Source organism: Borostomias antarcticus (genome assembly GCF_949987555.1).
Source record: "Borostomias antarcticus genome assembly, chromosome: 1".
Classification (NCBI taxonomy): Eukaryota; Metazoa; Chordata; class Actinopteri; order Stomiiformes; family Stomiidae; genus Borostomias; species Borostomias antarcticus.
In genome coordinates, this window is record NC_140234.1 from 56,033,263 (window position 1) to 56,060,762 (window position 27,500).

The 27,500-nt window shown below is 51.6% G+C and overlaps 1 protein-coding gene across 1 annotated transcript in view; it reads right to left on the reverse strand.

Annotated features, from left to right (window-relative positions):
* The window catches only part of chm (CHM Rab escort protein), a gene marked incomplete at its 5' end in the record, with an annotated part of 49,962 nt that extends 25,426 nt beyond the window's left edge, over positions 1–24,536 (reverse strand). The window contains 11 exons of the mRNA XM_084436790.1: positions 752–829; positions 12,824–13,046; positions 13,171–13,291; positions 14,041–14,157; positions 15,076–15,315; positions 15,595–15,721; positions 15,984–16,113; positions 16,362–16,440; positions 17,109–17,181; positions 18,391–18,457; positions 24,485–24,536. Of these exons, the coding sequence (XP_084292916.1) occupies positions 752–829; positions 12,824–13,046; positions 13,171–13,291; positions 14,041–14,157; positions 15,076–15,315; positions 15,595–15,721; positions 15,984–16,113; positions 16,362–16,440; positions 17,109–17,181; positions 18,391–18,457; positions 24,485–24,536 (1,307 nt within the window). The remainder of the gene's footprint in view (positions 1–751; positions 830–12,823; positions 13,047–13,170; positions 13,292–14,040; positions 14,158–15,075; positions 15,316–15,594; positions 15,722–15,983; positions 16,114–16,361; positions 16,441–17,108; positions 17,182–18,390; positions 18,458–24,484) is intronic.
* Between the last annotated feature and the right edge of the window lie 2,964 nt (positions 24,537–27,500).

A 27,500-nucleotide genomic window follows, 5' to 3' on the forward strand; every position in this document is an offset into this window, starting at 1 on the left:
ATCACGGTGGGTAGCGGCGACACGCAGATGAACCCCGCGTCTCTCCAGGAGGAACACTGGGCCCTTCCAGGAGGAACACCGCGTCTCTCCAGGAGGAACACTGAGCCCATCCAGGACGAACACTGGGCCCTTCCAGGAGGAACACTGGGCCCCTCTACGAGGAACACTGGGCCCCTCTACGAGGAACACCGCGTCTCTCCAGGAGGAACACTGAGCCCATCCAGGACGAACACTGGGCCCCTCCAGGAGGAACACTGGGCCCCTCCAGGACGAACACTGGGCCCCTCCAGGAGGAACACCGGGCCTCTCTGTGTCATGATGGAAATCAATTAGTGGCGAGAGGCTGCATCACTCATCACCCTGCCTGGCGGCGGGGAACGCTCGATCCGGCTCCCTGGGCGGCCCGGGAGGGTGGGGACAAGGACAGGGAGAGGGGAGGAGGAGGGAGGGAGTGCTCTAGTTGCTGAAGATGAATATTGCGGACCCATTCTCTCTTCTCCTCTCCATTGTGGAGGGATTGAGAATCACAGTTCTTTGCTCACTGATCAGGCGGCTGCAACAAAGGGGTTGGATTGTTTTTGTCATCCTTCCAGCCCTGAGCACAAATCCATGCTGCTCCATCCCTCTCTTCTCTTTGGCAGTGTGTGTGAGAGAGAGAGAGAGAGAGAGAGAGAGAGAGAGAGTGTGTGTCGTGTGTGTGAGAGAGAGAGAGAGCGAGAGTGTGTGTGTGTGTGTGTTACAGAATACTTACTTTCCAGACTCCTTATCCAGCACCAGACACCGGACAGAGTGGCGAAGACAGTAGATCCCCCCGAACACTGCACACATTCTGGACACACACACACACACACACACACACACACACACACACACACACACACACACACACACACACACACACACACACACACACACACACACACACACACACACACACACACACACACACACACACACACACACACACACACACACACACACACACACACACACAGAGACAGTTAGACTTGGTGGAGTGAGACAAACAGTGTTATATTAATATGAGCAGAAATAGCTTCAGACTGAACTAGAGAGGTGGAGATTCACCTAGAGAGAAGAGATGGAGAGATACTAGAGATGGAGAGATACCAGAGATGGAGAGATACTAGAGATGGAGAGATACTAGAGATGGAGAGATACTAGAGATGGAGAGATACTAGAGATGGAGAGATACTAGAGATGGAGAGATACTACAGATGGAGAGATACTACAGATGGAGAGATACTAGAGATGGAGAGATACTAGAGATTGGGAGATACTTGAGATGGAGAGATACTAGAGAATGAGATACTAGACATTGAGATATTAGCGATGGAGAGATATTAGCGATGGAGAGATATTAGCAATGGAGAGATACTAGCGATGGATAGATACTAGAGATGGAGAGATACTAGAGATTGAGATATTAGCAATGGAGAGATACTAGCAATGGAGAGATACTAGAAATGGAGAGATACTAAAGTTTGAGATACTAGAGATGGAGAAATACTAGAGATGGAGATACTAGCGATGGAGAGATACTAGAGATGGAGATACTAGAGATGGAGATACTAGCGATGGAGAGATACTAGAGATGGAGATACTAGAGGTGGATAGAGATACTAGAGATGGAGATACTAGCGATGGAGAGATACTAGAGATGGAGATACTAGAGATGGAGATACTAGCAATGGAGAGATACTAGAGATGGAGATACTAGAGATGGAGATACTAGAGGTGGAGATACTAGAGGTGGATAGAGATACTAGAGATGGAGATACTAGCGATGGAGAGATACTAGAGATGGAGATACTAGAGATGGAGATACTAGAGATGGAGATACTAGAGATGGAGATACTAGAGATGGAGAGATACTAGAGATGGAGATACTAGAGATGGAGAGATACTAGAGATGGAGATACTAGCGATGGAGAGATACTAGAGATGGAGATAGTAGAGGTGGAGAGATACTAGAGATGGAGATACTAGAGATGAAGAGATACTAGAGATGGAGATACTAGAGGTGGAGAGATACTATAAATTGAGATACTAGAGATGTAGAGATACTATAAATTGAGATACTATAGATGGAGAGATACTAGAAATGGAGATACTAGAGATTGAGAAATACTAGAGATGGAGACATACTAGAAATTGCGATACTAGAGATGGAGAGATACTAGAGATGGAGCGATACTAGAGATTGAGATACTAGAGATGGAGAGATACTAGAAATTGAGATATGAGAGATGAGAGATACTAGAAATGGAGATACTAGGGATGGAGAGATACTAGAGATTGAGATATTAGAGAAGGAGAGATACTAGAGATTGAGATACTAGCGATGGAGATACTAGAGACTGAGAAACTAGAGATAAGATACTAGATTTTGAGATACTAGAGATTGAGATACTAGAAAGGAGATAGATGACCAGAGATGTAGAGATAGAGTAGATAGATTGAGTTAGATAGATAGAGAATATACATAATAGATTAAATTACAATAAATATATACAGTATGCATAAATATAGGATACATACATAATCTGTATAGATATGTATAATAATACTCAAATATACATGCACACATCCACAACACTCAGGAACACACAGGAACACACAGGAACACACAGGAACACTCAGGAACACTCAGGAACACACAGGAACACACAGGAACACACAGGAACACACAGGAACACACAGGAACACTCAGGAACACTCAGGAACACTCAGGAACACTCAGGAACACTCAGGAACACTCAGGAACACTCAGGAACACTCAGGAACACACAGGAACACACAGGAACACTCAGGAACACTCAGGAACACTCAGGCACTGTTAGAGCATCTGATGGCTGCTGGCACAAAGAAGCGCCTGAACGCTTGTGTTCTGCACCTGGGTGGGATGAGCGTGCTCCCCATCTGCCACAGCTCGCCATGAGATGGAGAGATACAGCCCGGGGGGAGATAGAGGACTAGAGATGGAGAGATACAGCCCGAGGGGAGATAGAGGACTAGAGATGGAGAGATACAGCCCCAGGGGAGATAGAGGACTAGAGATGGAGAGATACAGCCCGAGGGGAGATAGAGGACTAGAGATGGACAGATACAGCCAGAGGGGAGATAGAGGACTAGAGATGGAGAGATACAGCCAGACGAGGAATACTATAGAGGACTAGAGATGGACAGATACAGCCCGAGGGGAGATAGAGGACTAGAGATGGAGAGATACAGCCCGAGGGGAGATAGAGGACTAGAGATGGAGAGATACAGCCCGAGGGGAGATAGAGGACTAGAGATGGAGAGATACAGCCCGAGGGGTGATAGAGGACTAGAGATGGAGAGATACAGCCCGAGGGGAGATAGAGGACTAGAGATGGACAGATACAGCCCGAGGGGAGATAGAGGACTAGAGATGGACAGATACAGCCAGACGAGGTATACTATAGAGGACTAGAGATGGACAGATACAGCCAGAGGAGAGAGAGAGCAGGACCAGGAAAGAAAGAACTAGGGAGGTATAGAGATGAAGATACACAGCTAAGGAGGAGAGATAGAGGTCTAGAGATTGGGGGAAGAAAGAACAGAAGATGAGGAGAGAGAGAGGAAGATGAGGAGAGAGAAGATGAGGAGAGAGAGGAAGATGAGGAGAGAGAGAGGTGGGGAGAGAGAGGAAGATGGAGAGGAAGATGAGGAGAGAGAAGATGAGGAGAGAGAGAGGAAGATGAGGAGAGAGAGGAAGATGAGGAGAGAGAGAGGAAGATGAGGAGAGAGAGAGGAAGATGAGGAGAGAGGAAGATGAGGAGAGAGAGGTGAGGAGAGAGGAAGATGAGGAGAGAGGAAGATGAGGAGAGAGGAAGATGAGGAGAGAGGAAGATGAGGAGAGAGAGGAAGATGAGGAGAGAGAGGTGAGGAGAGAGAGAGGAAGATGAGGAGAGAGAGGAAGATGAGAAGAGAGGAAGATGAGGAGAGAGAGAGAGGTGAGGAGAAATAGAGGAAAGGTGAACTCAATAAATAACTTAATCTTTGATCCAGGGAGGTAACCAGGAGGCGTGGCCTGTCCTGTCCTCTCATCCAGACCACGCCCAGACGCCTGTGTGTACATGCGTGTGCACGTGAGTTTACGGGTGTGCTTGTGGGTGCGTGTGTGTACTGTATGCGAGTGTGTGAGCTGGTGTGTGTGTACGCGTAAGCTTGTGTGTGTGTGTGCAGGGGAACTCCCTCTCCGTGTCATTAACCCCAGCTGACAGACGTTTAGCTGATATTACTCTAATTAACCCTCCCTGTCTGGCCCAATCACAGAGCCCCTGTCTGCTCCAATCACAGAGCCCCGTCTGCCCGCCTTCAAACGTTGCCGGCCCCCCCCCGACCCTAACCTCCCCCCCCCCCCCCCACACACACACACATCACTCGCTGCAGCGACTAAATGAACAGTTGTGAGAAGGCGACTCCCCCCCCCCTCTCTAAATGGCATTTCGGTCCTATCAGAGTGTGATCGGGGGCGCCGGGCTCTAATAGGCTGCAGAAACAATAGAGGCCTTTAATAGGCCGGCTCGCTGACAGCGCGGCGAGCCCGTGATTTATGAGTTTGTGTATAATTTGATTATGCTATTAATTCCACTGATTACAGCTGCAGCTAGTGAGGAGAAGGTCACATCCAAAATAAATCTACGACAACCCCCGCACCCGCGCCCCCCCCCTCGCCATTGCTACAGCCCCCCCCCCCCCCCCCCCCCCCCCCGCCCAATCCCACAGAACAACTGCCTCCAACTAGTTGTACCAGTAATTAAAATCTAATGGAAGAGGAAGTCTAAATAAGCTGCAGGCTCTCGGCTCTGGTAGCTGCTTCTTAGGCGGACGGGTGTAAACACTACTACACCTTCTATCAGGAGGAGGAGGAGGAGTAGGAGAGGGAAGAGGAGGAGGAGGAGGAGGAGGAGGAGGAGGAGGAGGAGAGAGGAGGAGGTGGAGGAGGAGGAGGGGGAGGGGGAGGGGGAGGGGGAGGGGGAGGGGGAGGGGGAGGAGGGGGAGGGGGAGGAGGAGGAGGAGGAGGAGGGGGAGGAGGACTGAAATCCTGTCCCTCAGGCCCAGTCTGGTGTCTCTGGCCTGGGTCACACAGCCTCCGGGTTACGCGTAACGTTTCATCAGCGCTGCCAGAGGTCATCGGGGTTACGTGGAAACGATGTCCCAACACCGTTCGTAACACTGAGCGTGCGCATGCCTGTTATGAACAGACCCTGACTGTCATCTAGGAAAATGATTTGTTTCAAATGCATTTATTTAGGACTTCCTGTCTTCAACCAAAGGAAATATTGGGCAGCCTGTTCACAGGCCTACATTTCCAAATTAGGGTGATCCTATTCCTTAGTTAGTAATTAACTAGCAGGCCTAAATTCATTATTCAGCATAAGTTGTATTATTATTATTATTATTATTTATTATTATTATTGTTGTTGTCGTTGTTGTTATTTCCTGTGATGTAGGCCTGGTAGACCAGGCGCTTCAACTTGGTCTACCCTGGATCATATTACAAAAGAATAACATAGATACGGTAGAACAGATTCGAATAACATAATCAAATCGAACAGAATATCCTAACAAAATGAAATAAAGATAGGCCTACTTTTTACAATGTGCAACCATGCATTTTAGAGATCAGGCTGGACTTTAGACTTTTGTCAGCACCCTGCTCAAAATACACTCCTGTGGCTATGTGGCTATGTATGGAAGCCAATCAGTCATCAATCTTAACATAAATCATATAATTAAGAAACTCGTAGTCTATTTTATTAATGTTATAGCCTATAGCCTTTTTTTTCTAACAAGCTCAACTAATAGATCCTTCTAGAATCCTGGTCAGACAAGAGTAGTCTATTCCGACTAAGCAATCCCACTGAATCCTACAATCACATTCTGAGCTTAAGAATAGTGTTGTGTTATAATTTAACTGTCCAATAGCCCAACGTCCTCCGTCGTTATCAAAACAAGATGGCCTCCGCCCGTTTACACGAGGGAGGAACCCAGGAAAACCAGAATGAAAACAGCCCTGGCGGCGTTCTCGGAAACTTCACGGGTTTTCAAAACGCAGACGGCATGTCCGTGCGACGGCGAGGTGCGAACGGGAAGCGGAAGTCCTGTAAACGAGGGTGAAACGGCGTCGTGTGACCCAGGCCTCAGGCAGCGCAGCAGCTCCAGAACCAGGCCGGGAGGCCCCCTAGTCTCCCTCCAGAACCAGGCCGGGAGGCCCCCTAGTCTCCCTCCAGAACCAGGCCGGGAGGCCCCCTAGTCTCCCTCCAGAACCAGGCCCGGGAGGCCCCCGAGTCTCCCTCCAGAACCAGGCCGGGAGGCCCCCTAGTCTCCCTCCAGAACCAGGCCGGGAGGCCCCCTAGTCTCCCTCCAGAACCAGGCCGGGAGGCCCCCTAGTCTCCCTCCAGAACCGGCCCTGGAGGCCCCTAGTCTCCCTCCAGAACCAGGCCGGGAGGCCCCCTAGTCTCCCTCTAGAACCAGGCCCGGGAGGCCCCCTAGTCTCCCTCCAGAACCAGGCCGGGAGGCCCCCTAGTCTCCCTCCAGAACCGGCCCTGGAGGCCCCTAGTCTCCCTCCAGAACCAGGCCGGGAGGCCCCCTAGTCTCCCTCTAGAACCAGGCCCGGGAGGCCCCCTAGTCTCCCTCCAGAACCAGGCCGGGAGGCCCCCTAGTCTCCCTCCAGAACCAGGCCGGGAGGCCCCCTAGTCTCCCTCCAGAACCAGGCCCGGGAGACCCCTAGTCTCCCTCCAGAACCAGGCCGGGAGGCCCCCTAGTCTCCCTCTAGAACCAGGCCGGGAGGCCCCCTAGTCTCCCTCCAGAACCGGCCCTGGTCGCCCCTAGTCTCCCTCCGGCCCTCCAGAGACAGAGAGGCAGAGGGGGGAGCAGACAGGTGAGCCGGCCAGGACCGGAGCACCTCGCCTGGGGACCTGCCAGGTCTGGGAGGGGGGGGTGGGAGAACCACCAACACCCTGATGTGCTCCATCAATCCCCATGACCAAGACCTGCTAAACAACACACACACACAACCTGTCAGCTTCATTGGCAACAGATCTGTGTGACGTGTGTTGCTGGGTGCCATATTGAGGAGTGGGGGTGTGTGTGTGTGGGGGGGGGGTAATGGTTGGCCAATAATTAAAAGAAAACAAAGCCCCTCTCCGCCTGGGCGAGCGAGCACTGGGAGATTACATCCTGCTGGAGCCAAATACATTACATGTTTATAGCTGGGGGGGCAAGAGGGGGAATATGATGTGCGACTGAAGCCTACACACACACACACACATATACACGCACGCACACGCACACACACACACACACACACAACATCATCTGCACTAATTAATGCACTTCCCCGTCCCCTCAATCTGCTGCCGTCTGATTGGAGCGTAGTGATACAGTATGCAAATCAAAGCCTGTCACGGACAGACTGCTTTTTCAGGGTAAATGAATCCTTGACTACTATCCCTCATACGAACACACACACGCGTCCACACACACGCACATACACTCACTCACACACACACACTCACACACACTCACACACACTCTCACACACTCTCACACACTCTCACACACTCTCACACTCGCACACTCGCACACACACACACCTGTCACCTCTGTCTCCTCACCCTCGCTCCCTCCTCCTGCTCTGTCCATGGACAGAGCTACAGGGACACAGAGAGACAGAGGGACGGAGACAGAAACACAGATAGAGGGACAGGGACAGAGAAAGAAATAGAGGGACAGAGAAAGAGACAGAGATAGAAGCAGAGATAGAGGCAGAGATAGAGGGACAGAGACAGAGATAGAGGGACAGAGACAGAGACAGAGGGACAGAGAGAGACGGAGATAGAGGTACAGAGACAGAGATAGAGGGACAGAGACAGGGATAGAGGGACAGAGACAGAGACAGGGATAGAGGGACAGAGAGAGACGGAGATAGAGGGACAGAGACAGAGATAGAGATAGAGGGACAGAGAGAGACGGAGATAGAGAGACAGAGACAGAGATAGAGGGACAGAGAGAGACGGAGATAGAGGGACAGAGACAGAGATAGAGGGACAGAGACAGAGACAGAGATAGAGGGACAGAGACAAAGACAGGGATAGAGGGACAGAGAGAGACGGAGATAGAGGGACAGAGACAGAGATAGAGGGATAGAGACAGAGACAGAGATAGAGGGACAGAGAGAGACGGAGATAGAGGGACAGAGATAGAGGCAGAGAGAGGCAGAGATAGAGAGACAGAGATAGAGAAAGAGATAGAGGAGAGATAGCGGAGACATAGGGGCAGAGATAGACACAGAGGCAGAGATAGAGACAGATAGAGGGATAGAGATAGAGACAGAGATAGATAAAGATAGCAGGACAGAGCCAGAGATAGAGGCAGAGATAGAGGCAGAGATAGAGGGACAGAGATAGAGGCAGAGATAGAGACAGAGGGACAGAGACAGAGGGACAGAAATAGAGAGAAATAGAGGCAGATATAGAGACAGAGATAGAGGCAGAGATATAGGGACAGAGATAGAGGCAGAGAGAGACAGAGGGACAGAAACAGAGGGACAGAAACAGAGGGACAGAAACAGAGGGACAGAGACAGAGGGACAGAAACAGAGGGACAGAAACAGAGGGACAGAAACAGAGGAAGAGATATCAGGACTGAGCCAGAGAGAGAGACAGAGATAGAGGAAGAGATATCAGGACTGAGCCAGAGAGAGAGGCAGGACCAGAAGATGGAGGGTGTCAGTGGGAGCCAGAGAGAGAGGCAGGACCAGAAGATGGAGGGTGTCAGTGGGAGCCAGAGAGAGAGGCAGGACCAGAAGATGGAGGGTGTCAGCCGAAGCCAGAGGTTATCTGGAGCTGGGAGGGAGTCAGCCTGTCAGGCTGAGGGATAATGCAGGCAAGGACACACAGGCCTTTCATCACTTTATTAACATGACTGCTACGCTCACTGATCTGTGAATAACCCAGCCACAGGGAAGAGAGAGAGGGAGATGGTGAGAGGGAGAGAGAGAGAGGGAGAGAGAGAAAGATTGGGAGAAAGAGAGAGGGAGAGAGAGAGAGAGAGAGGGAGAGAGCATTATTGAGTCTGCTCCTCCATCCATCCATCCATCAGGAGCTAGCAGGTATCAGTGTGATGGATGATGCCTCTTCCATACCTAGCCTCCACCTCTCTCTCTCTCTCTCTCTCTTCCATCTCTCTCTCTCTCTATCGCTCCATATCTCAGCCCCCCCCACTCTCTCTCCAGCTCTCCTCTGCCTCAGCTGGGTCCTGGGAGGAGATACCAGAGGAGCCCATGACCGCGGAGACAGAGAGACCAGCAAGACAGAGATACAGGGCAGAGATACAGAGAGACAAGGAGGTGAGACACAGAGACCGACTAGAGAGACAAGCAAGACAGACAGAGAGAGAGGGAGACAGGAGAGAGAGATAAGACTGAGAGACAGGCCAGAGAGACAAGCAGGACAGAGACAGAGACAGGACTGAGAGAGAGACAAGTAGGACAGAGACCGAGACACAAGCAGGGCAGAGAGACAGAGAGAGAGACATGTAGAACAGAGAGATCGAGAGACATTCAATTCAATATAATGAATTAATTATTATTACTATTATTACAAATAGAATATAGAGAGACAGGGCAGAGAGAGAGAGACAGCAGGACAGAGAGAGACGGGACAGAGAGAGACCAGGAGGACAGAGATACGGGACAGAGAGAGACAGCAGGACAGAGAGAGACGGGACAGAGAGAGACCAGGAGGACAGAGATACGGGACAGAGAGAGACCAGGAGGACAGAGATACGGGACAGAGAGAGACAGCAGGACAGAGAGAGACGGGACAGAGAGAGACCAGGAGCACAGAGATACGGGACAGAGAGAGACAGCAGGACAGAGAGAGAGAGACAGCAGGACAGAGAGAGACGGGACAGAGAGAGACCAGGAGGACACAGAGACAGGACAGAGAGACAGCACAGAGAGAGACCAGCAGGATAGAGACAGGACAGAGAGACCTGCAGGACAGAGAGAGACAGGACAGAGAAACAGGACAGAGAGAGACAGGATAGAGAGACCAGCAGGACAGAGAGACAGGACGGGGAGAGACAGGACAGAGAAACAGGACAGAGAGAGACAGGATAGAGAGACCAGCAGGACAGAGAAACAGGACAGAGAGAGACAGGATAGAGAGACCATCGGGACGGAGAGACAGGGCAGGGAGACAGGACAAAGAGAGACAGGACAGAGAGACCAGCAGGGCAGAGAGAGAGACCATCAGGACAGAGAGACAGGACAGAGAGAGAGACCATCAGGACGGAGAGACAGGGCAGGGAGACAGGACAGAGAGAGAGACCATCAGGACAGAGAGACAGGATAGAGAGACCAGCAGGGCAGAGAGAGAGACCATCAGGACGGAGAGACAGGGCAGGGCGTGAAGGCCAGGATGCCTGTAGTCAAGGTGAGACGTAAAGGTTTTATTCAGAGATATAAAAGCAGGGGTGCACAGCTGATGGACTGATCACTGTCACTACTCAGACCACAGAGTTAGCTAGAGTGGAATAATGCTGTGTGTGTGCGTGCGTGCGTGCGTGCGTGCGTGCGCGTGCGTGTGTGTAGAGCAGTGACAGACAGGTGTGATCATGTGTAATTCTTCTTCAGGTTGCTTATCTCAGCGTCAGACATCCGGGGGAAGAGAATCTAATATGCAAATGACTGAGCCTGGAGCAGAGAGCATTATTAATATTCTACTGCTCAGGTAACTGATTACCTCCTCTCCCCTCCTCCCTCTCCTCCTGTGTGTTTGAATTATGTCTACAGCCCCCCTGACAGCTACAACAAGCAGGGAGGAGGAGGAGGAGAGGAGAGGAGTAGTAGATAGGAGGAGGAGGAGTAGATAGGGAGAGGAGGAGGAGGAGGAGGGGAGGAGAAGCAGGTTTTAATCATTTAGAGGGATAATGATGCCATGGGCGTTCTCGTCTCCACTCAGGACCCTGTTAGTGATGGTAACAGGACTGAGGACTAGGTTTGCACATTTCAAGGAATTTCATTAATCGATAACTGTTAACCTTAACAAACGATAGTCGATTCATTGATAAGAACGTCCCGCGCTGGACTGCGCTTTGCTCGCTTCATTTTTGTGTCTTCTTCCACTGTGTTGTTGAAATTTACCGGCATCCCAATTAGCCTTCCCTACATTCCATTAATAAGCAATTAATTGAGTAACCAAATCTTACTCAAGTAAATTCTTATCAGCAATTAATCGATAGTTGATTAACTATTAACATCCCTAGTTACAGTACTGAGGACTAACCAGGACCCTGTTAGTGATGTTTACAGCACTGAGGAATAACCTCACCTGACCAGCAGCAGAGATACACACACAGGTCTAAACACACACACACACACACACACAAACACACGCACACACACTACTCCTTGTAGGTCTAACCACAGTGCTGACTAAGTGAAGCTAGGCTAACCCTAACGCAGTGCGTAGTGAAGCTAGGCTAACCCTAACGCAGTGCTTAGTGAAGCTAGGCTAACCCTAACCTAGTGCTTAGTGAAGCTAGGCTAACCCTAACGTAGTGCTTAGTGAAGCTAGGCTAACTCTAACGCAGTGAAGCTAGGCTAACCCTAACGCAGTGCTTAGTGAAGCTAGGCTAGCCCTAACCTAGTGCTTAGTGAAGCTAGGCTAACCCTAACGCAGTGCTTAGTGAAGCTAGGCTAACCCTAACCTAGTGCTTAGTGAAGCTAGGCTAACCCTAACCTAGTGCTTAGTGAAGCTAGGCTAACCCTAACGCAGTGCTTAGTGAAGCTAGGCTAGCCCTAACCTAGTGCTTAGTGAAGCTAGGCTAACCCTAACGCAGTGCTTAGTGAAGCTAGGCTAACCCTAACGCAGTGCTTAGTGAAGCTAGGCTAGCCCTAACCTAGTGCTTAGTGAAGCTAGGCTAACCCTAACGCAGTGCTTAGTGAAGCTAGGCTAGCCCTAACCTAGTGCTTAGTGAAGCTAGGCTAACCCTAACGCAGTGCTTAGTGAAGCTAGGCTAACCCTAACTCAGTGCTTAGCTAAGCTAGGCTAACCCTAGTCTGGAGTCAAGCGCCACAAAACATAGGCAGAGGTGCGGAGCCAGTGCATTAGCCTACCTTTAAAATCCAGCTGCATTTGAACCTTATTTCATCGGGAGCATATAGTCGGGACTAAACAGATGGAAATTAGCCTCTGGCTTGTTTACATTCCTTTTTTTTAGAAATGCTAAAGCTCAATGAGATAACTTTTTTATAGTTCAATATTCATCTTTACTTGCTATTAGTAATTGGACTTAGCAAGACCCCAAAAATCATCTTCATGACATAAGCCTGCATGAGACCCTGTGAATTTATTATTTTAGTATTTCGGTGTACTGGCTAGTTCACTGGCGGGAAAGCTTGTGGTGGAAACGGAAGTGACGTGTGATGTCACAATATCAGACAACAAACATTAGCGAGGTTCATTTAGGTACAAATACATTCATGTTCATGTGTAGACCTATACATACACTAAACGATGGAGAATACAACTTTGTGGTCTAGTGGGCTGTTTCAGAATTGGTCTAATATTCGACCTGAGCAGCTGCTTTGTCACTTGAATTCTGCAATCATCCCCATAACTACAAACAATTCCAGCGTTTCTCAGTCATCATGTAATTGCATGCATATTCCCACGGGTCTAGTTTGGTTATTTTCTGATTTAGAATCCATGAACGTGTTGATTTGATGTAATGATGAAAGTGTAGATTTGTGTGTGTGTGTCACCTGCAGAAGCACTGTGGTATCTCCCCCAGACCGTACAAGGGGAAGAGGAAGGGTGTGTTGCCGTAGCGACCCAGACAGTGCAGGAAGTGCTGAGTGGCCTTCAGACCCTCCGCCGTGGGCGTGTCCGCAGTCACCATGGCGATGGAGTGTAACAGGAAGTGCTGCAGGTTCTCGGTCAGCTTCTTGGTCTGGAGGAAGTCCCAGTATGGGCGTTCTGAGAAGTCTGGGGGCGGAGCCATGGAGGGGAGGAGTCAGACTGTCCGCTTGACTGGTTAACTGAGTGAGTGTGTGTGAGTGAGTGTGTGTGTGTGTGAGTGAGTGAGTGAGTGCGTGTGTGTGTGTGTTACCCTGGTACTCCTCTGGGTGCTGCTGGTAGTCCAGAGAGAAAGTGAGGAACTTCATCAGCATCCTCTTCTCCACCACAGTCAGCTGCTTACTGGAGAACACATCTGCTCTGGAGCAAGGGACCTGGAGAGAGGAGGAGAGGGGGAGAGGAGGAAGAGGAGAGGAGAGGGGGAGGAGGGAGGGAGGGGAGGAGAGGAGGAGGGGAGAGGGGGAGAGGAGAGGAGGAGAGGAGGAAGAGGAGAGGAGAGGGGGAGAGGAGAGGAGAGGAGGAGGAGGAGAGGGGAGAGGAGGAAGAGAGGGGGAGGAGGAGGATGAGGAGAGGGGGAGGGGAGAGGAGGATGAGGAGAGGAGAGGAGAGGAGGAGGAGAGGGGGAGAGGAAGATGAGGAGAGGGGGAGAGGAGGGGGAGGAGGATGAGGAGGAGAGGGGGAGGAGAGAGGAGGAGAGGAGGAGGGGAGAGGAGGAGAGGAGAGGAGGAGGAGGAGAGGATGAGGAGAGGGAGGGGGAGTGGAGAGGATGAGGAGGAGAGGAGAGGGGGAGGAGAGTGGTCAGGAGGAGGAGAGGGAGAGGAGAGAGAGTGGTCAGGAGGAGGAGAGGGAGAGGAGAGAGAGTGGTCAGGAGGAGGAGAGGAGGAGGAGGAGGAGAGAGAGAGTGGTCAGGAGGAGGAGAGGAGGAGGAGGAGAGAGAGAGTGGTCAGGAGGGGCCGGTTGTCTCCATCAGTGACTGAAGAGCTCAGATTAGAGATCTGGGTCTCCTGCATGGCTCACTCAATCACAGCTACATGGACACACTCTCCGGTTCTGGTGTGTGTGTGTGTGTGTGTGTGTGTGTGTGTGTGTGTGTGTGTGTGTGTGTGTGTGAGTGTGTTCCCACCTGCTCCACCTTGCCGTTGCGATAGGTGAGGATGCGCGCCACGTTCTTGAACTCCGCGTAGCGGCTGACGTTGGACTTGATCAGGAGGTCGACCAGCGGGCCGCGAGAGTACATCAGCTGGAGAGGTCAGAGGGCAAAGGTCAGCGCGGATACAGGACAAACCCCTCCTTCCTTCCTATCCTGGAGAAATCACTGATCTGACACGACAGGATTGGTAGCAGCAGCCAATCAGAATCAGTTAGAATCAGATTTTATTGCTGGGGAGGTTTTTGCACATGCTAGGAATTAGTTCTGGTCAGTTCTGGTGCACAGCACTGATGGACAGACAACAATAGAGAGAGCAGGACTGGACAGAACGGTGCAAATGAGAGACAGACGAGCGCAGCACAGAAGACTGACCTCAAACAGAGCCTATAGGCAGACTAGACCAGTCTATAGACTGTAGCCTGTCAAGTAGGGCTGCACAATTAATCGTAAACTAATCGAAATCGCAATTATGACCTCCGCGATTAACTAATCGCAAAAGGCCGCAATTAATGGGATGAATAATTTTGCTTTGAATTGAGTGTGCTAGGACTACACGGACGAATCACAGGCGCTTATGCTGTCTGACCAATCACATGCTTTCCCGCTGAGTGCGCTGTGCGTAGCAATTTCAGTACCTGCAGCCGTGAGTAGTGAAAAAATGAGCGAAAACGAGGTCAGTGAGTGAGTTAGTAGCAAGAAAGGGATCAACGTCCGTGATTTGGGAGCATTTTGGTTATTATAAATTAATATATTAAATATGAATCGCAATTATTTATCGCAATTAGCATTTTGAAGCAAATAATCGCAAATATTATCTTTTGTCATAATCGTGCAGCCCTACTGTCAAGCATAAACTGATATCTATCAGTTTACTTAAAAACACTGTCCAGACATCAGTCTATCTGGAGATGTTAAGCTAGGATGTTCAGTGTTCAGCTGCGTGTCTCTCTGATGTTGAGTCCTTCATCTAAAACCAGCGTTGTTAGGGTCTGAGGTCGCCATGCCAACCTTGGAGACCAGGTCGATGTTGAATCTCCGCCCCTCTTTCAGAATCTTGGCGTAGGTGATCTTCTTCCTGGGCTCTGATTGGCTCTCGGTGGAGGCGGGGCTTGGCTCGGTGTGGACATCTGATGACTGTGGATCCTCCTCTGTCCGAGCTGGCTCCTCCTCCCCCTGCTCCTCCTCTGTCTGAGCTGGCACCTCCTCCCCCTGCTCCTCCTCTGTCCGAGCTGGCTCCTCCTCCCCCTGCTCCTCCTCTGTCTGAGCTGGCACCTCCTCCCCCTGCTCCTCCTCTGTCTGAGCTGGCACCTCCTCCCCCTGCTCCTCCTCTGTCTGAGCTGGCACCTCCTCCCCCTGCTCCTGCTCTGTCCGAGCTGGCACCTCCTCCCCCTGCTCCTGCTCTGTCCGAGCTGGCACCTCCTCCCCCTGCTCCTGCTCTGTCCGAGCTGGCACCTCCTCCCCCTGCTCCTGCTCTGTCCGAGCTGGCACCTCCTCCTCCTGCTCCTCCTCTGTTCCGGTGGTGGCTACGCGGTCAGCTGACTGCTCCTCCTCGGTCACTGCTCCTCCCTCTCCCTCTCCTCCCGCCGGCTCGGCCACGCCCTGAGGGGCTGCTGGAGGGGCGGGGCATGTCTCCTCCTCCTCCTCCTCCTCCTGACTGCACACATGAACGTGAAGAATCAAATCAAGCGCACCTCAAGTATACTCAGATATGCTTGAGTCTGTGTGGGGCTGCAAAATTCCAGGAATATTCATAAACTTCCCAATGAGAACTAATGGGAATAAACTGGAAACTTATTCCTGTTATTTATTCTGTTTTCCAGTTAATTCCCATTAATTTTGTGAATGTTCCCAGAATTTTGCAACCCTAAGTGTGTGTGTGTGTGTGTGTGTGTGTGTGCGTGTGTGTGTGTAGTGACCTGGCGTAGCAGTAGACCTCCAGGTTAGATATGGAGGAGTCTTCAGAGCAGAGAGGCAGTAGCTCCTCCCCATCCTCCAGCTGCTCTTCACAGCTCCTCCCCTGGCCCGCTGGCTCCTCCCCCTGGCCCACTGGCCCCTCCCCCTCGCCAACTGGCTCCTCCCCCTTGGAAACAGACTCCTCCTTTTGACGAACCTGGAGACACAGGACACAGACTGTAGCTGGGGACCGACCGACACACACACACACACACACACACACACACACACACACACACACACACACACACACACACACCCACACACAGTGCCAGGCTGAAGCCAGTCCTTGTTAACACACGGCCGTCAACCGAAAGGTCATACGCAGCTGACCATCTCACCATCACACCTCCAATTCGTCACATCATCATCATCATCATCATCACAGCCTCCATCAGGCGTGCTTATGCCGGACTCACACTACAGGATGTTTAAAATCCTAAACGATTTTGAAATCGGGTTGCATCACGCACACAAGGACAATCTTAACAGATATTCTTCTCGCGAATCTCAAGCGCACGCTGCAAGATGTGAAAATAACGTCTCATCACACTACAGGATATTATCGTGCCCGAGGGAGCAACGAACCACTGGTCTTGCTTGTAAAGTAGGGACATAATAATCAAAATATCAAACATGTTTGATGTTATCGGGGCCGCCCCGATGGGTCTGCGAGCCAATCGGAAGGTTTGAGATTGGATCTGTAAACCCCTCAGATTACAAGATCATCTGGGCCCAACATCGGTACCGACCAACGTTCCAGACCAGATTTCTCCTCCGATTGTGGGAAGAGGTGAATCAGGGATAAATCGGACCAAAAAAATCCTGTAGTGTGAGCCGGGAATTAGCCTCATTCAGGTTCTGGTACTGGAGCAGCTGTGGGTCAGGGGTCAAGGGTCAGGGGTCAGGGGTCAGCAGGGTTACTGCAGATGAATGGCTTCGGTCAGGAACCGCAAGCCTCCCGTGAGCCAATGACAGCAAAGCAGACCATCGACAAACTCTCCCATCCAGTCCTGAGAGGATGCTACTGTACTCTACTGTACTCTACTGTCCTCTACTGTACAGTAGAGACGGACGGTTCTACTCACGGCGTGTTCTTCGATCCATGTCAGCAGGCCGTTGAAGGTGAAGCTGGCCCAGTTCCCAGCGTAGTAGTTCCTCCTGGAGGGGTCAGATAGCAGGTCTCAGATCAGCTCATGTCTCTGTCTCACACTCGTAGCTGTACAGGTCAGCATGGGCTCATATCCCCCCAGATCAGCCCCGAGCACAGCCCACCCAGGACCAGAACCAGGACCAGAACCAGAACCAGGACCAGAACCAGGACCAGGACCAGGACCAGGACCAGGACCAGGACCAGAACCAGAACCAGAACCAGGACCAGAACCGGCATCACAGGCTGTTTACTAGCACTGTTATTTAATAAAGCATATAGAAAACAATATAATAGGAATATATACTGTAACTAAAGCCAGAATTACACACACACACCCTCTAACCCCGCCCTCACCTGTCCACATGCAGGACCCTCTGAACCCCCCCCCCTACCTGTCCACATGAAGGACCCTCTACCCCCCTCACCCCCCCCCCTACCTGTCCACATGAAGGACCCTCTGACTCCCCCCCCCCCTCACCTGTCCACATGCAGGACCCTCTGACTCCCCCCCCCCCTCACCTGTCCACATGCAGGACCCTCTGACTCCCCCCCCCCCCTCACCTGTCCACATGCAGGACCCTCTGACTCCCCCCTCACCTGTCCACATGAAGGACCCTCTGACTCCCCCCCCCCCTCACCTGTCCACATGCAGGACCCTCTGACTCCCCCCCCCCCTCACCTGTCCACATGCAGGACCCTCTGACTCCCCCCCCCCCTCACCTGTCCACATGCAGGACCCTCTGACTCCCCCCTCACCTGTCCACATGAAGGACCCTCTGACTCCCCCCCCCCCTCACCTGTCCACATGCAGGACCCTCTGACTCCCCCCTCACCTGTCCACATGAAGGACCCTCTGACCCCCCCCCCCTCACCTGTCCACATGGAGGACCCTCTGACCCCCCCCTACCTGTCCACATGAAGGACCCTCTGACCCCCCCCCCTCACCTGTCCACATGGAGGACCCTCTGACCCCCCCCTACCTGTCCACATGAAGGACCCTCTGACCCCCCCCTACCTGTCCACATGAAGGACCCTCTGACCCCCCCCTACCTGTCCACATGAAGGACCCTCTGACCCCCCCCTACCTGTCCACATGAAGGACCCTCTGACCCCCCCCCCCCTCACCTGTCCACATGGAGGACCCTCTGACCTCTGACCCCCCCCTCCCCCCTACCTGTCCACATGTAGGACCCTCTGACCCCCCCCCCCCCCCCTACCTGTCCACATGAAGGACCCTCTGACCCACTCTGGCGCAGGCAGCAGCGATCACCGACTCAGTCAGCCCTGCAGATGACCACAGAACACACCGTTAGGAACCACACACACACACACACACACACACGCACACACACACACACACACATGCACACACACACGCACACACACACGCACACACACGCACGCACACACACACGCACACACACACGCACACACACACACATGCACACACACACACAGACACACAAACACACGCTGCTACATCTCCCTAGGCCTGCTGACAACGGTTTGAATGAAATAGCTTATTTAATTTGAGGAATAATATGTCTCCATTCCTGCTGATGTGATTGTCTCGGCCATTCACTGCTCCGTTCGCCCAGACGGGCTGGACCACTGCTGGGTCCGTGTGTGTGTGTGTGTGTGTGTGTGTGTGTGTGTGTGTGTGTGTGTGTGTGTGGTGCTGCTTTATTGCTGATTGCACTGTAGCGAGGGAGAGGAGGTGAGGAGAGGATGAGACGCAGGTTCTACGATCACTGTTGGCAGGACGACAAGAAGTTTCCAGAACAACAGAAGCGCTACCAAAGTGACCATCTCGTCTCCTATTGGTCAATATTACCTGGTTTAGCCACGCCCCCTGGTTTCTAGCACAACACCAGAAAGCATGAGAGCTTTTTGTGTGAACCAACTAATAACTACAACAACTAATAGACAATTAATTACTTAATTACTTACAACTAATAACTAGACTAATAACTAGACTAATAACTAGACTAAGTCTGTTCTGAGCACCCAGACGTGTGCGGGGAGGCTGATTTGGCCTCTGATTGGTCACTTACTGACTGCATTCTAGCGAGCTGTCGGTAGCATGTCTGGTACGCAGGTGCGATTTACTTGGACTTTCTTCCACGTTAGCTCTCACTTCACTGAGGTTTTTATGACAAAAAAGGCAAAGTGCATAACCTAAATATGAGTTTTTAATTTAGTCACGACTATACACTCCCGATTAAATATTCAAATGTAGCTTGAGTTGAAAGGTACTGGCTCCGCCCCTCTGCCCATGTTTTATGGCACTCGACTCCAGACCAGACCTAGCTTGACCGGGCCTAGGGTTAGGGTTAACCAGGGTTAGGTTTAGGGTTAGGGTTAACTAGGGTTAGGGTTAACTAGGGTTAGGGTTAACTAGGGTTAGGGTTAACTAGGATCAGGGTTAACTAGGGTCAGGGTTAACTAGGTGGCCTGGGGGTCTATCTTCTAGGGCTCAAGGGCTGGTTCTCTCTGGACCTCCGGGTCGTCGGTACTCCGACTAGCTGAGATGTACAACCTGGCCAAGCACTGACACACTAGAGAGAACTAGAACACAGAACACAGAACAACAACTCCATTATACCATCTGACCATCCCCCTGTCATCCACCTCTCATCCTCCTCTCTCTCCATCCCTCCTGATACCCATCTGGCCTTGTCCTTCAATCACACACCCACCCACGCACGCACGCACGCACGCACGCACACACACACACACACACACACACACAATCCCATCTCTCACCTAACAACACAGACATACCCATCTCACACACAATTGCGAGGTGATTTATTTCAGGACCATGCAGCCCCCTCCTGGTGTCATTCAGAGAGGAGAGGAGAACCAGAGGACAGGAGAGAGGAGAGGAGAACGAGAGAACAGGAGAGGAGAGGAGAACGAGAGGATAGGAGAGAGGAAGTAAGGAGAGAGGAGGTGAGGAGAGGGGAAGAGAGGAGGAGGGAGAGCAGCACCGGAGCTGTCATCGTTACACAAAACAGACTACTGCTCAGGCTGCGAATGATTCACTTTTATTTAAAGAAGCGTAATGGCGCGGGGGTTCAATTAGGGAATAGCTAGAGCTCAATTAACACTGCAGCTCATCAGGAAAGGCTGCAGTCTTCAGCTCACAGGAGGCGGGGCATCCAGTCGCTGGGAGGAGCTTGTGTTCAGAGCCTGCACGGTGAGGAGTTAGCATAGCAGGAGCTAGCGTAGGAGGAGCTAGTGTAGGAGGAGCTAGCATAGGAGGAGCTAACGTAGGAGGAGCAAGTGTAGGAGGAGCTAACGTAGGAGGAGCAAGCGTGGGAGGAGCTAACGTCCATCCTGGTACCTCCCACCACGTCCATCCTGCCACCTCCCACTACATCAATTCTGACTCCTCCCACCACATCCATCCTTCCTGTCTCCTCCCACCACATCCATCCTGCCACCTCCCACCACCTCCATACTGACTCCTCCCACCACATCCATTCTGACTCCTCCCACCACATCCCTCCTTCCTGACTCCTCCCACCACATCCATCCTGCCTCCTCAAACCACCTCCATACTGACTCCTCCCACCACATCCATCCTGACTCCTCCCACCACATCCATCCATCCTGACTCCTCCCACCACATCCATCCTTCCTGACTCCTCCCACCACATCCATCCATCCTGACTCCTCCCACCACATCCATCCTGACACCTCCCACCACATCCATCCATCCTCCATCGATCCCTCCACCACATGCTGGCCCAACACAAACACCAGACACCATAAAACACAGCTGCCACCGTGCTCTCAGAAACACAGCACTAACAGAGGGAGGGCAGGGGAGGACAGGAGGAGGGGAGGAGAGGAGGGAGAGAGGAGCAGGGAGGAGAGGGGAGAAACAGGGAGGAGAGGGGAGAAGAGAAGAGGAGAGGAGAGGAGAGGAGGGGAGGGGAGGGGAGGGGAGGGGAGGGGAGGGGAGGGGAGGGGAGGGGAGGGGAGGGGAGGGAGAAGGGCCTCAGAAGAAGCAAAGCTTTGAAACCATAAATCACTCTTCATCTCCCAAAGAGAATCTTCCAGAATGGCTGCTCTATCGGCTCCACCTTGACAGACATCCAGCTGTTATTTATAGTCAAGCTGAGAGACAGTAGCACAGCCTGGCCAGGGACACACACACACACCAGATACACACACACACACACACACACACCAGATACACATACACACACACACACACACACACACACACACACACCAGATACACATACACACACACGCACAACACACACACACACACACACCAGATACACATACACATACACACACACACACACACACACAACACACACGCACGCACACACACGCACACACACACACCACACACACACACACGCGCACACACCACACACACACACACACACACACACACACACACACACACACACACACACACACACACACCAGAGTAGAATAGAACAGAGCAGAGTCCCAGCAGACTTGCCTGTCCGGCCCCCTCATCTGTAGCAGACTGTCTCTAGGACCCCAGACTGTCTCTAGGACCCCCTGCTGAGGCGCCCGTACGTCTGCCCACGGACTGACGGGGTGTAACCAACGAGAACGCTCCTCCGACACACACACACACACACACACACACACACACACACACACACACACACACACACACACACACACACACACACACACACAGGTGAAGGTCCACCAGATGGAGACAGTTTGTCATTATATTCATTAACAACTGTTCCCTATCCAATGTCCACACACACACACACACACACACACAGCTTCCCTACTGCAACACACAAAGCAGGTGGATCAGTACGCCTGTCTGCCCAACTCTGAACCAGAACGCTGTCTGTCGGAGCAGAACCGGGTCGACCTGCCAGTCAGACGATGCCACCCAGATGCTCCCTAAACACCTCGACGGTACCGTCGCCTTCAGCGCCTATCGATTTGGGCTCTTCAGAGGCCTTACAACAAGCCCACCATCCACCACACAGCTGGAGTCAGTGGGAGCTTTTAGGAACCTATCGGAGCTGTCAAAGCTCGGCCTATGTCTACCCAGAACAAAGCTACTGGCCTGGACTCACAAGGCTACACCGCAAAGGCGGCGGTATAGCTCAGTAGGTAGAGCGGGTCGTTCAGTGATCGTAGGGTCGGTGGTTCGAATCCCGGCTTCTCCTGACTACCTGTCGAAGTGTCCTTGGGCAAGACACTTAACCCCAAAATTGCGCCCAATGAGCAGGCAAGCGCCTTGCATGGCAGCTGCCGCCATTGGTGTGTGAATGGCGCTCCGGGCCAGTGTAACAACTGGATGGGGAGCGCGTTACAAATGCAGTACCTATACCTCAAAGTCTAACTACCTCACATTGTATTTACTTAAAGGGGCACAGCTGTTTCAGTTGATACCATTTAACTCCCCAGATCAGAGTTAGAACACAGTATTATCTACGACTACAAGACGGCTTGACAAGAGGCAAATGGCCGCTACTATTAGGTGAACAATACATCCCCCACCTTTTCCATTGGTATGACTGGGCATTCAAATTGAGAAGAAAGTGAAACGCGTTTCGGACCAATAGGATGTTTTGCGGACTGGACAGACAGTGTGCTACCCCTCACTTGACCATAGCTAGTCAGCTAGCTACAGCACTAGCCCTGGTCCAAAGCTAGCCAGCTAGGTCCATAGCTAACCAGCTACTAGCCCTGCTCCATAGCTAACCAGCTACTAGCCCTGGTCCATAGCTAACCAGCTACTAGCCATGGTCCATAGCTAAACCAGCTACTAGCCCTGCTCCATAGCTAACCAGCTACTAGCCCTGGTCCGTAGCTAACCAGCTGCTGGCCCTGCTCCATAGCTAACCAGCTACTAGCCCTGGTCCATAGCTAACCAGCTACTAGCCCTGGTCCCCCCCCCCCTACCTGTCCACATGCAGGACCCTCTGACCCCCCCCCCCCCCCTACCTGTCCACATGGAGGACCCTCTGACCCCCCCCCCCCCCCCTACCTGTCCACATGGAGGACCCTCTGACCCCCCCCCCCCCCTGTGTGTGTCAGTCAAAAATGTAACCAGCTACTAGCCCTGGTCCATAGCTAGCCAGCTACTAGCCCTGGTCCATAGCTAGCCAGCTACTAGCCCTGGTCCATAGCTAACCAGCTAGCCCTGGTCCATAGCTAACCAGCTACTAGCCCTGGTCCATAGCTAACCAGCTAGTCCTGGTCCATAGCTAACCAGCTACTAGCCCTGGTCCATAGCTAACCAGCTAGTAGCCCTGGTCCATAGCTAACCAGCTACTAGCCCTGGTCCATAGCTAACCAGCTACTAGCCCTGGTCCATAGCTAGCCAGCTACTAGCCCTGGTCCATAGCTAACCAGCTACTAGCCCTGGTCCATAGCTAACCAGCTACTAGCCCTGGTCCATAGCTAGCCAACTACTAGCCCTGGTCCATAGCTAACCAGCTAGCCCTGGTCCATAGTTAGCCAGCTTCTAGCCCTGGTCCATAGCTAACCAGCTAGCCCTGGTCCATAGCTAACCAGCTAGCCCTGGTCCATAGCTAACCAGCTAGCCCTGGTCCATAGCTAACCAGCTACTAGCCCTGGTCCATAGCTAGCCAGCTACTAGCCCTGGTCCATAGCTAACCAGCTAGCCCTGGTCCATAGCTAGCCAGCTACTAGCCCTGGTCCATAGCTAGCCAGCTACATGACACATCCAAACTGACAGCCCATCTGATGTTGTCAAGCCGACGACAGGTCAAGGAGTTAGTAGTGCTAGCTAATAAGCTAAGCTAAGTTGACAGCTGGCTAGCTAACGCTACTAGACTTCCAAATGACTAACTAGCTACCAACCATTCCAAGATTTGATGACATTTAATGTATTAGTTAGATAGATAACAAAAAGAGAGCCAATCGATTTGACATCAACGTTATATAAACACAGGTAGCAACAGTACCAATAGTGCTACTGTAGCAACCGTCACACTGCACCAGCTGTCAACCCAATTTACCCATCTAGCTAAGCTGACGTTATGTATCTCTAGCCAAGTGGCTCGATAAACGGTTTAGTTGATATATTACTTACTTAAATATCACGAAAATGACATGATATATATATGATAAGACACGATAAGCGATGAAGAGAAGACTAATCAATCCATCCAGTTACCAAGCTATGCTAGCTAACGTTAGCCAGTCTTGTTCAAGACGTCAGTCATGCCACAATTTCACATGTACATTAATGAAGCAGCAGTTTTACAGTACATCCATAAAAACACAGGGTCGATGTGTTTTATTTTGCTAAAGTACCTGTCCCGAGTATGACAACATCAAATTCGGATGGAAGGATGTCAGCAGCCATGTTTACTGAGCGTCGAAAGTCACGTGGCAGGAAATGAATTGGACCAATTCGCCTACTGTAGTTCTCCTAGGCAGGGGAATTGTAGTCTATACTACATATACTATACTACTACTATACTATACTATACTACAGTCTATACTGTACTAGAAAATGGCAGTGCACAGCTACACTTCAATAATTACTGGGTTTTGAAGTAAAATTCACCAAGCTATAGTACAAAACGCATTTGAATTAAAATTGCATAGCCTAATAGAGCTACTCCTTAAAGTCGCACTCAAACGGACGTTTGAGATCATCTAACTTCCGTAGTTTGCCGTATTTCCGACGCAAACAAGCTATGAGGGTGGGACATGTGTTTAGAGGAATTTGATTGGAACATTGACAAGTGGACGGGTTTTAAGAACTTTAGACATATTCGATAGAAGGATAGCGTTGATTGACGGGTGGATGTCTTGAGATCCTTGGCATAAAATCTAAGGTACCTGTTGTCGTCATTGCACGTGACCTACCGTTTTCCAGGAAGTAAGAAATTATATACTTTGATATAAGATTACAACAAAAGTAGAATTTTGTAATTTTTTGGGGCATACATCGTTGTATAGGTGAACACTATGACCAATTATGTGAACCAAAATGGGACAGAATGCTTTTTTCATTTCAGTGCGACTTTAACATTGACCTGCCTATATCTATCTGAAAATGTTGTCTGCAAACTATGCAGTAGACTACACACCAGTAAGTGTAGTATGATGGAGACAGCCAGGGGTGTAGTCATGAAAGAAGTGGGTATATTATGACTAAAGTGGGTGTGCTGTGGCAGAAATGTTAGTCTTTACATTAGTGGTGTTTAAAGAAGTGGGTCTACTGTGGGTCCATGGATAAAGAAGTGGGTCTACTGTGGGTCCATGGGTAAAGAAGTGGGTCAGAGGGGAGAGAGTCAGAGGAGAGAGAGTCAGAGGGGAGAGAGTCAGAGGGGAGAGAGTCAGAGGAGAGAGAGTCAGAGGGGAGAGAGTCAGAGGAGGGAGAGTCAGAGGGGAGAGAGTCAGAGGGGAGAGAGTCAGAGGGGAGAGAGTCAGAGGGGAGAGAGTCAGAGGAGGGAGAGTCAGAGGAGAGAGAGTCAGAGGAGAGAGAGTCAGAGGGGAGAGAGTCAGAGGAGGGAGAGTCAGAGGAGAGAGAGTCAGAGAGGAGAGAGAGTCAGAGGGGAGAGAGTCAGAGGGGAGAGAGTCAGAGGGGAGAGAGTCAGAGGAGGGAGAGTCAGAGGGGAGAGAGAGTCAGAGGGGAGAGAGTCAGAGGGGAGAGAGTCAGAGGGGAGAGAGTCAGAGGAGAGAGAGTCAGAGGAGAGAGAGTCAGAGTCGAGAGAGTCAGAGGGAGAGAGTCAGAGGGGAGAGAGTCAGAGGGGAGAGAGTCAGAGGAGGGAGAGTCAGAGGGGAGAGAGTCAGAGGGGACAAAGTCAGAGGGGACAGAGTCAGAGGGGAGAGAGTCAGAGGGGAGAGAGTCAGAGGGGAGAGAGTCAGAGGGGGACAGAGTTAGAGAGGAGAGAGTCAGAGAGGGGAGTCAGAAAGGGAGAGTAAGAGGGGAGAGTTAGAGAGGACAGAGTTAGAGGGGGGGAGTCAGAGGGGAGAGTCTGTCTGCTGGTGTGTCCGCTGGTCTCCTGTCTGCTGGTCTCCTGTCTGCTGGTCTCCTGTCCACTGGTCTCCTGTCTGCTGGTCTCCTGTCCGCTGGTCTCCTGTCTGCTGGTCTCTCTGCTGGTCTCCTGTCTGCTGGTTTCCTGTCTGCTGGTCTCCTGTCTGCTGGTCTCCTGTCTGCTGGTCTCTCTGCTGGTCTCCTGTCTGCTGGTTTCCTGTCTGCTGGTCTGTCTGCTGGTCTCCTGTCTGCTGGTCTCCTGTCCGCTGGTCTCCTGTCTGCTGGTCTCCTGTCCGCTGGTCTCCTGTCTGCTGGTCTCCTGTCTGCTGGTCTCCTGTCTGCTGGTCTGTCTGCTGGTCTCCTGTCTGCTGGTCTCCTGTCCGCTGGTCTCCTGTCTGCTGGTCTCCTGTCCGCTGGTCTCCTGTCTGCTGGTCTCCTGTCTGCTGGTCTCCTGTCCGCTGGTCTCCTGTCTGCTGGTCTCCTGTCTGCTGGTCTCCTGTCTGCTGGTCTGTCTGCTGGTCTCCTGTCTGCTGGTCTCCTGTCCGCTGGTCTCCTGTCTGCTGGTCTCCTGTCCGCTGGTCTCCTGTCTGCTGGTCTCCTGTCCGCTGATCTCCTGTCTGCTGGTCTCCTGTCTGCTGGTCTCATGTCTGCTGGTCTCCTGTCTGCTGGTCTCCTGTCCGCTGGTCTGTCTGCTGGTCTCCTGTCCGCTGGTCTCCTGTCCGCTGGTCTGCCATTAGGCTTAAATTGCAGTAAAGAAGTGTTTGGGCTAATGCATGTATGCCTATTTAATCTGAATAAGGAGTCATTTGATTAGTTTGATTGTTCCTCTGTCAGGCTACGGTGGCCTGGATGGATTCATGGCCTCGTGTCCCTTGTCCAGATTCATCCACATCGCGGGCGTGAGCAGGCCTCTTCCACACCGGACCCCTCACTGCTGGCACCCCTGCTCATGTTTGCCAGGCCAGGTACCGACCGACCGACCGACTGGTGTTTCGTGGTGTGAGAGGAACAGCCTCGCCTGCGGCTAACCTCCGCTGGGCCTCGCCAGTCTCTGTTTCAAACATGATTAAAAAAATATATATATATCTGATAAACTACTAAAACACCACACCGACAGATGGCGAAAAACACTAGCTTCATGTCTGTCCTCCTCTCTTTCCCTCACTTCTGAAACGCAAAGCCGACGCTTTCAACAGGAGCGTTTGTCTAAAGTCTTGTGATGCAGGGGTGTCTCGGTGTCACTTGGGTATACTCTCAGGGATACGCCGCTTCTTATCTAAACCGAGCGAGAAAGAAGAGAGGAAAAAAACCTGCGCGGGTTGAAATAACGGCCGTGGGTTT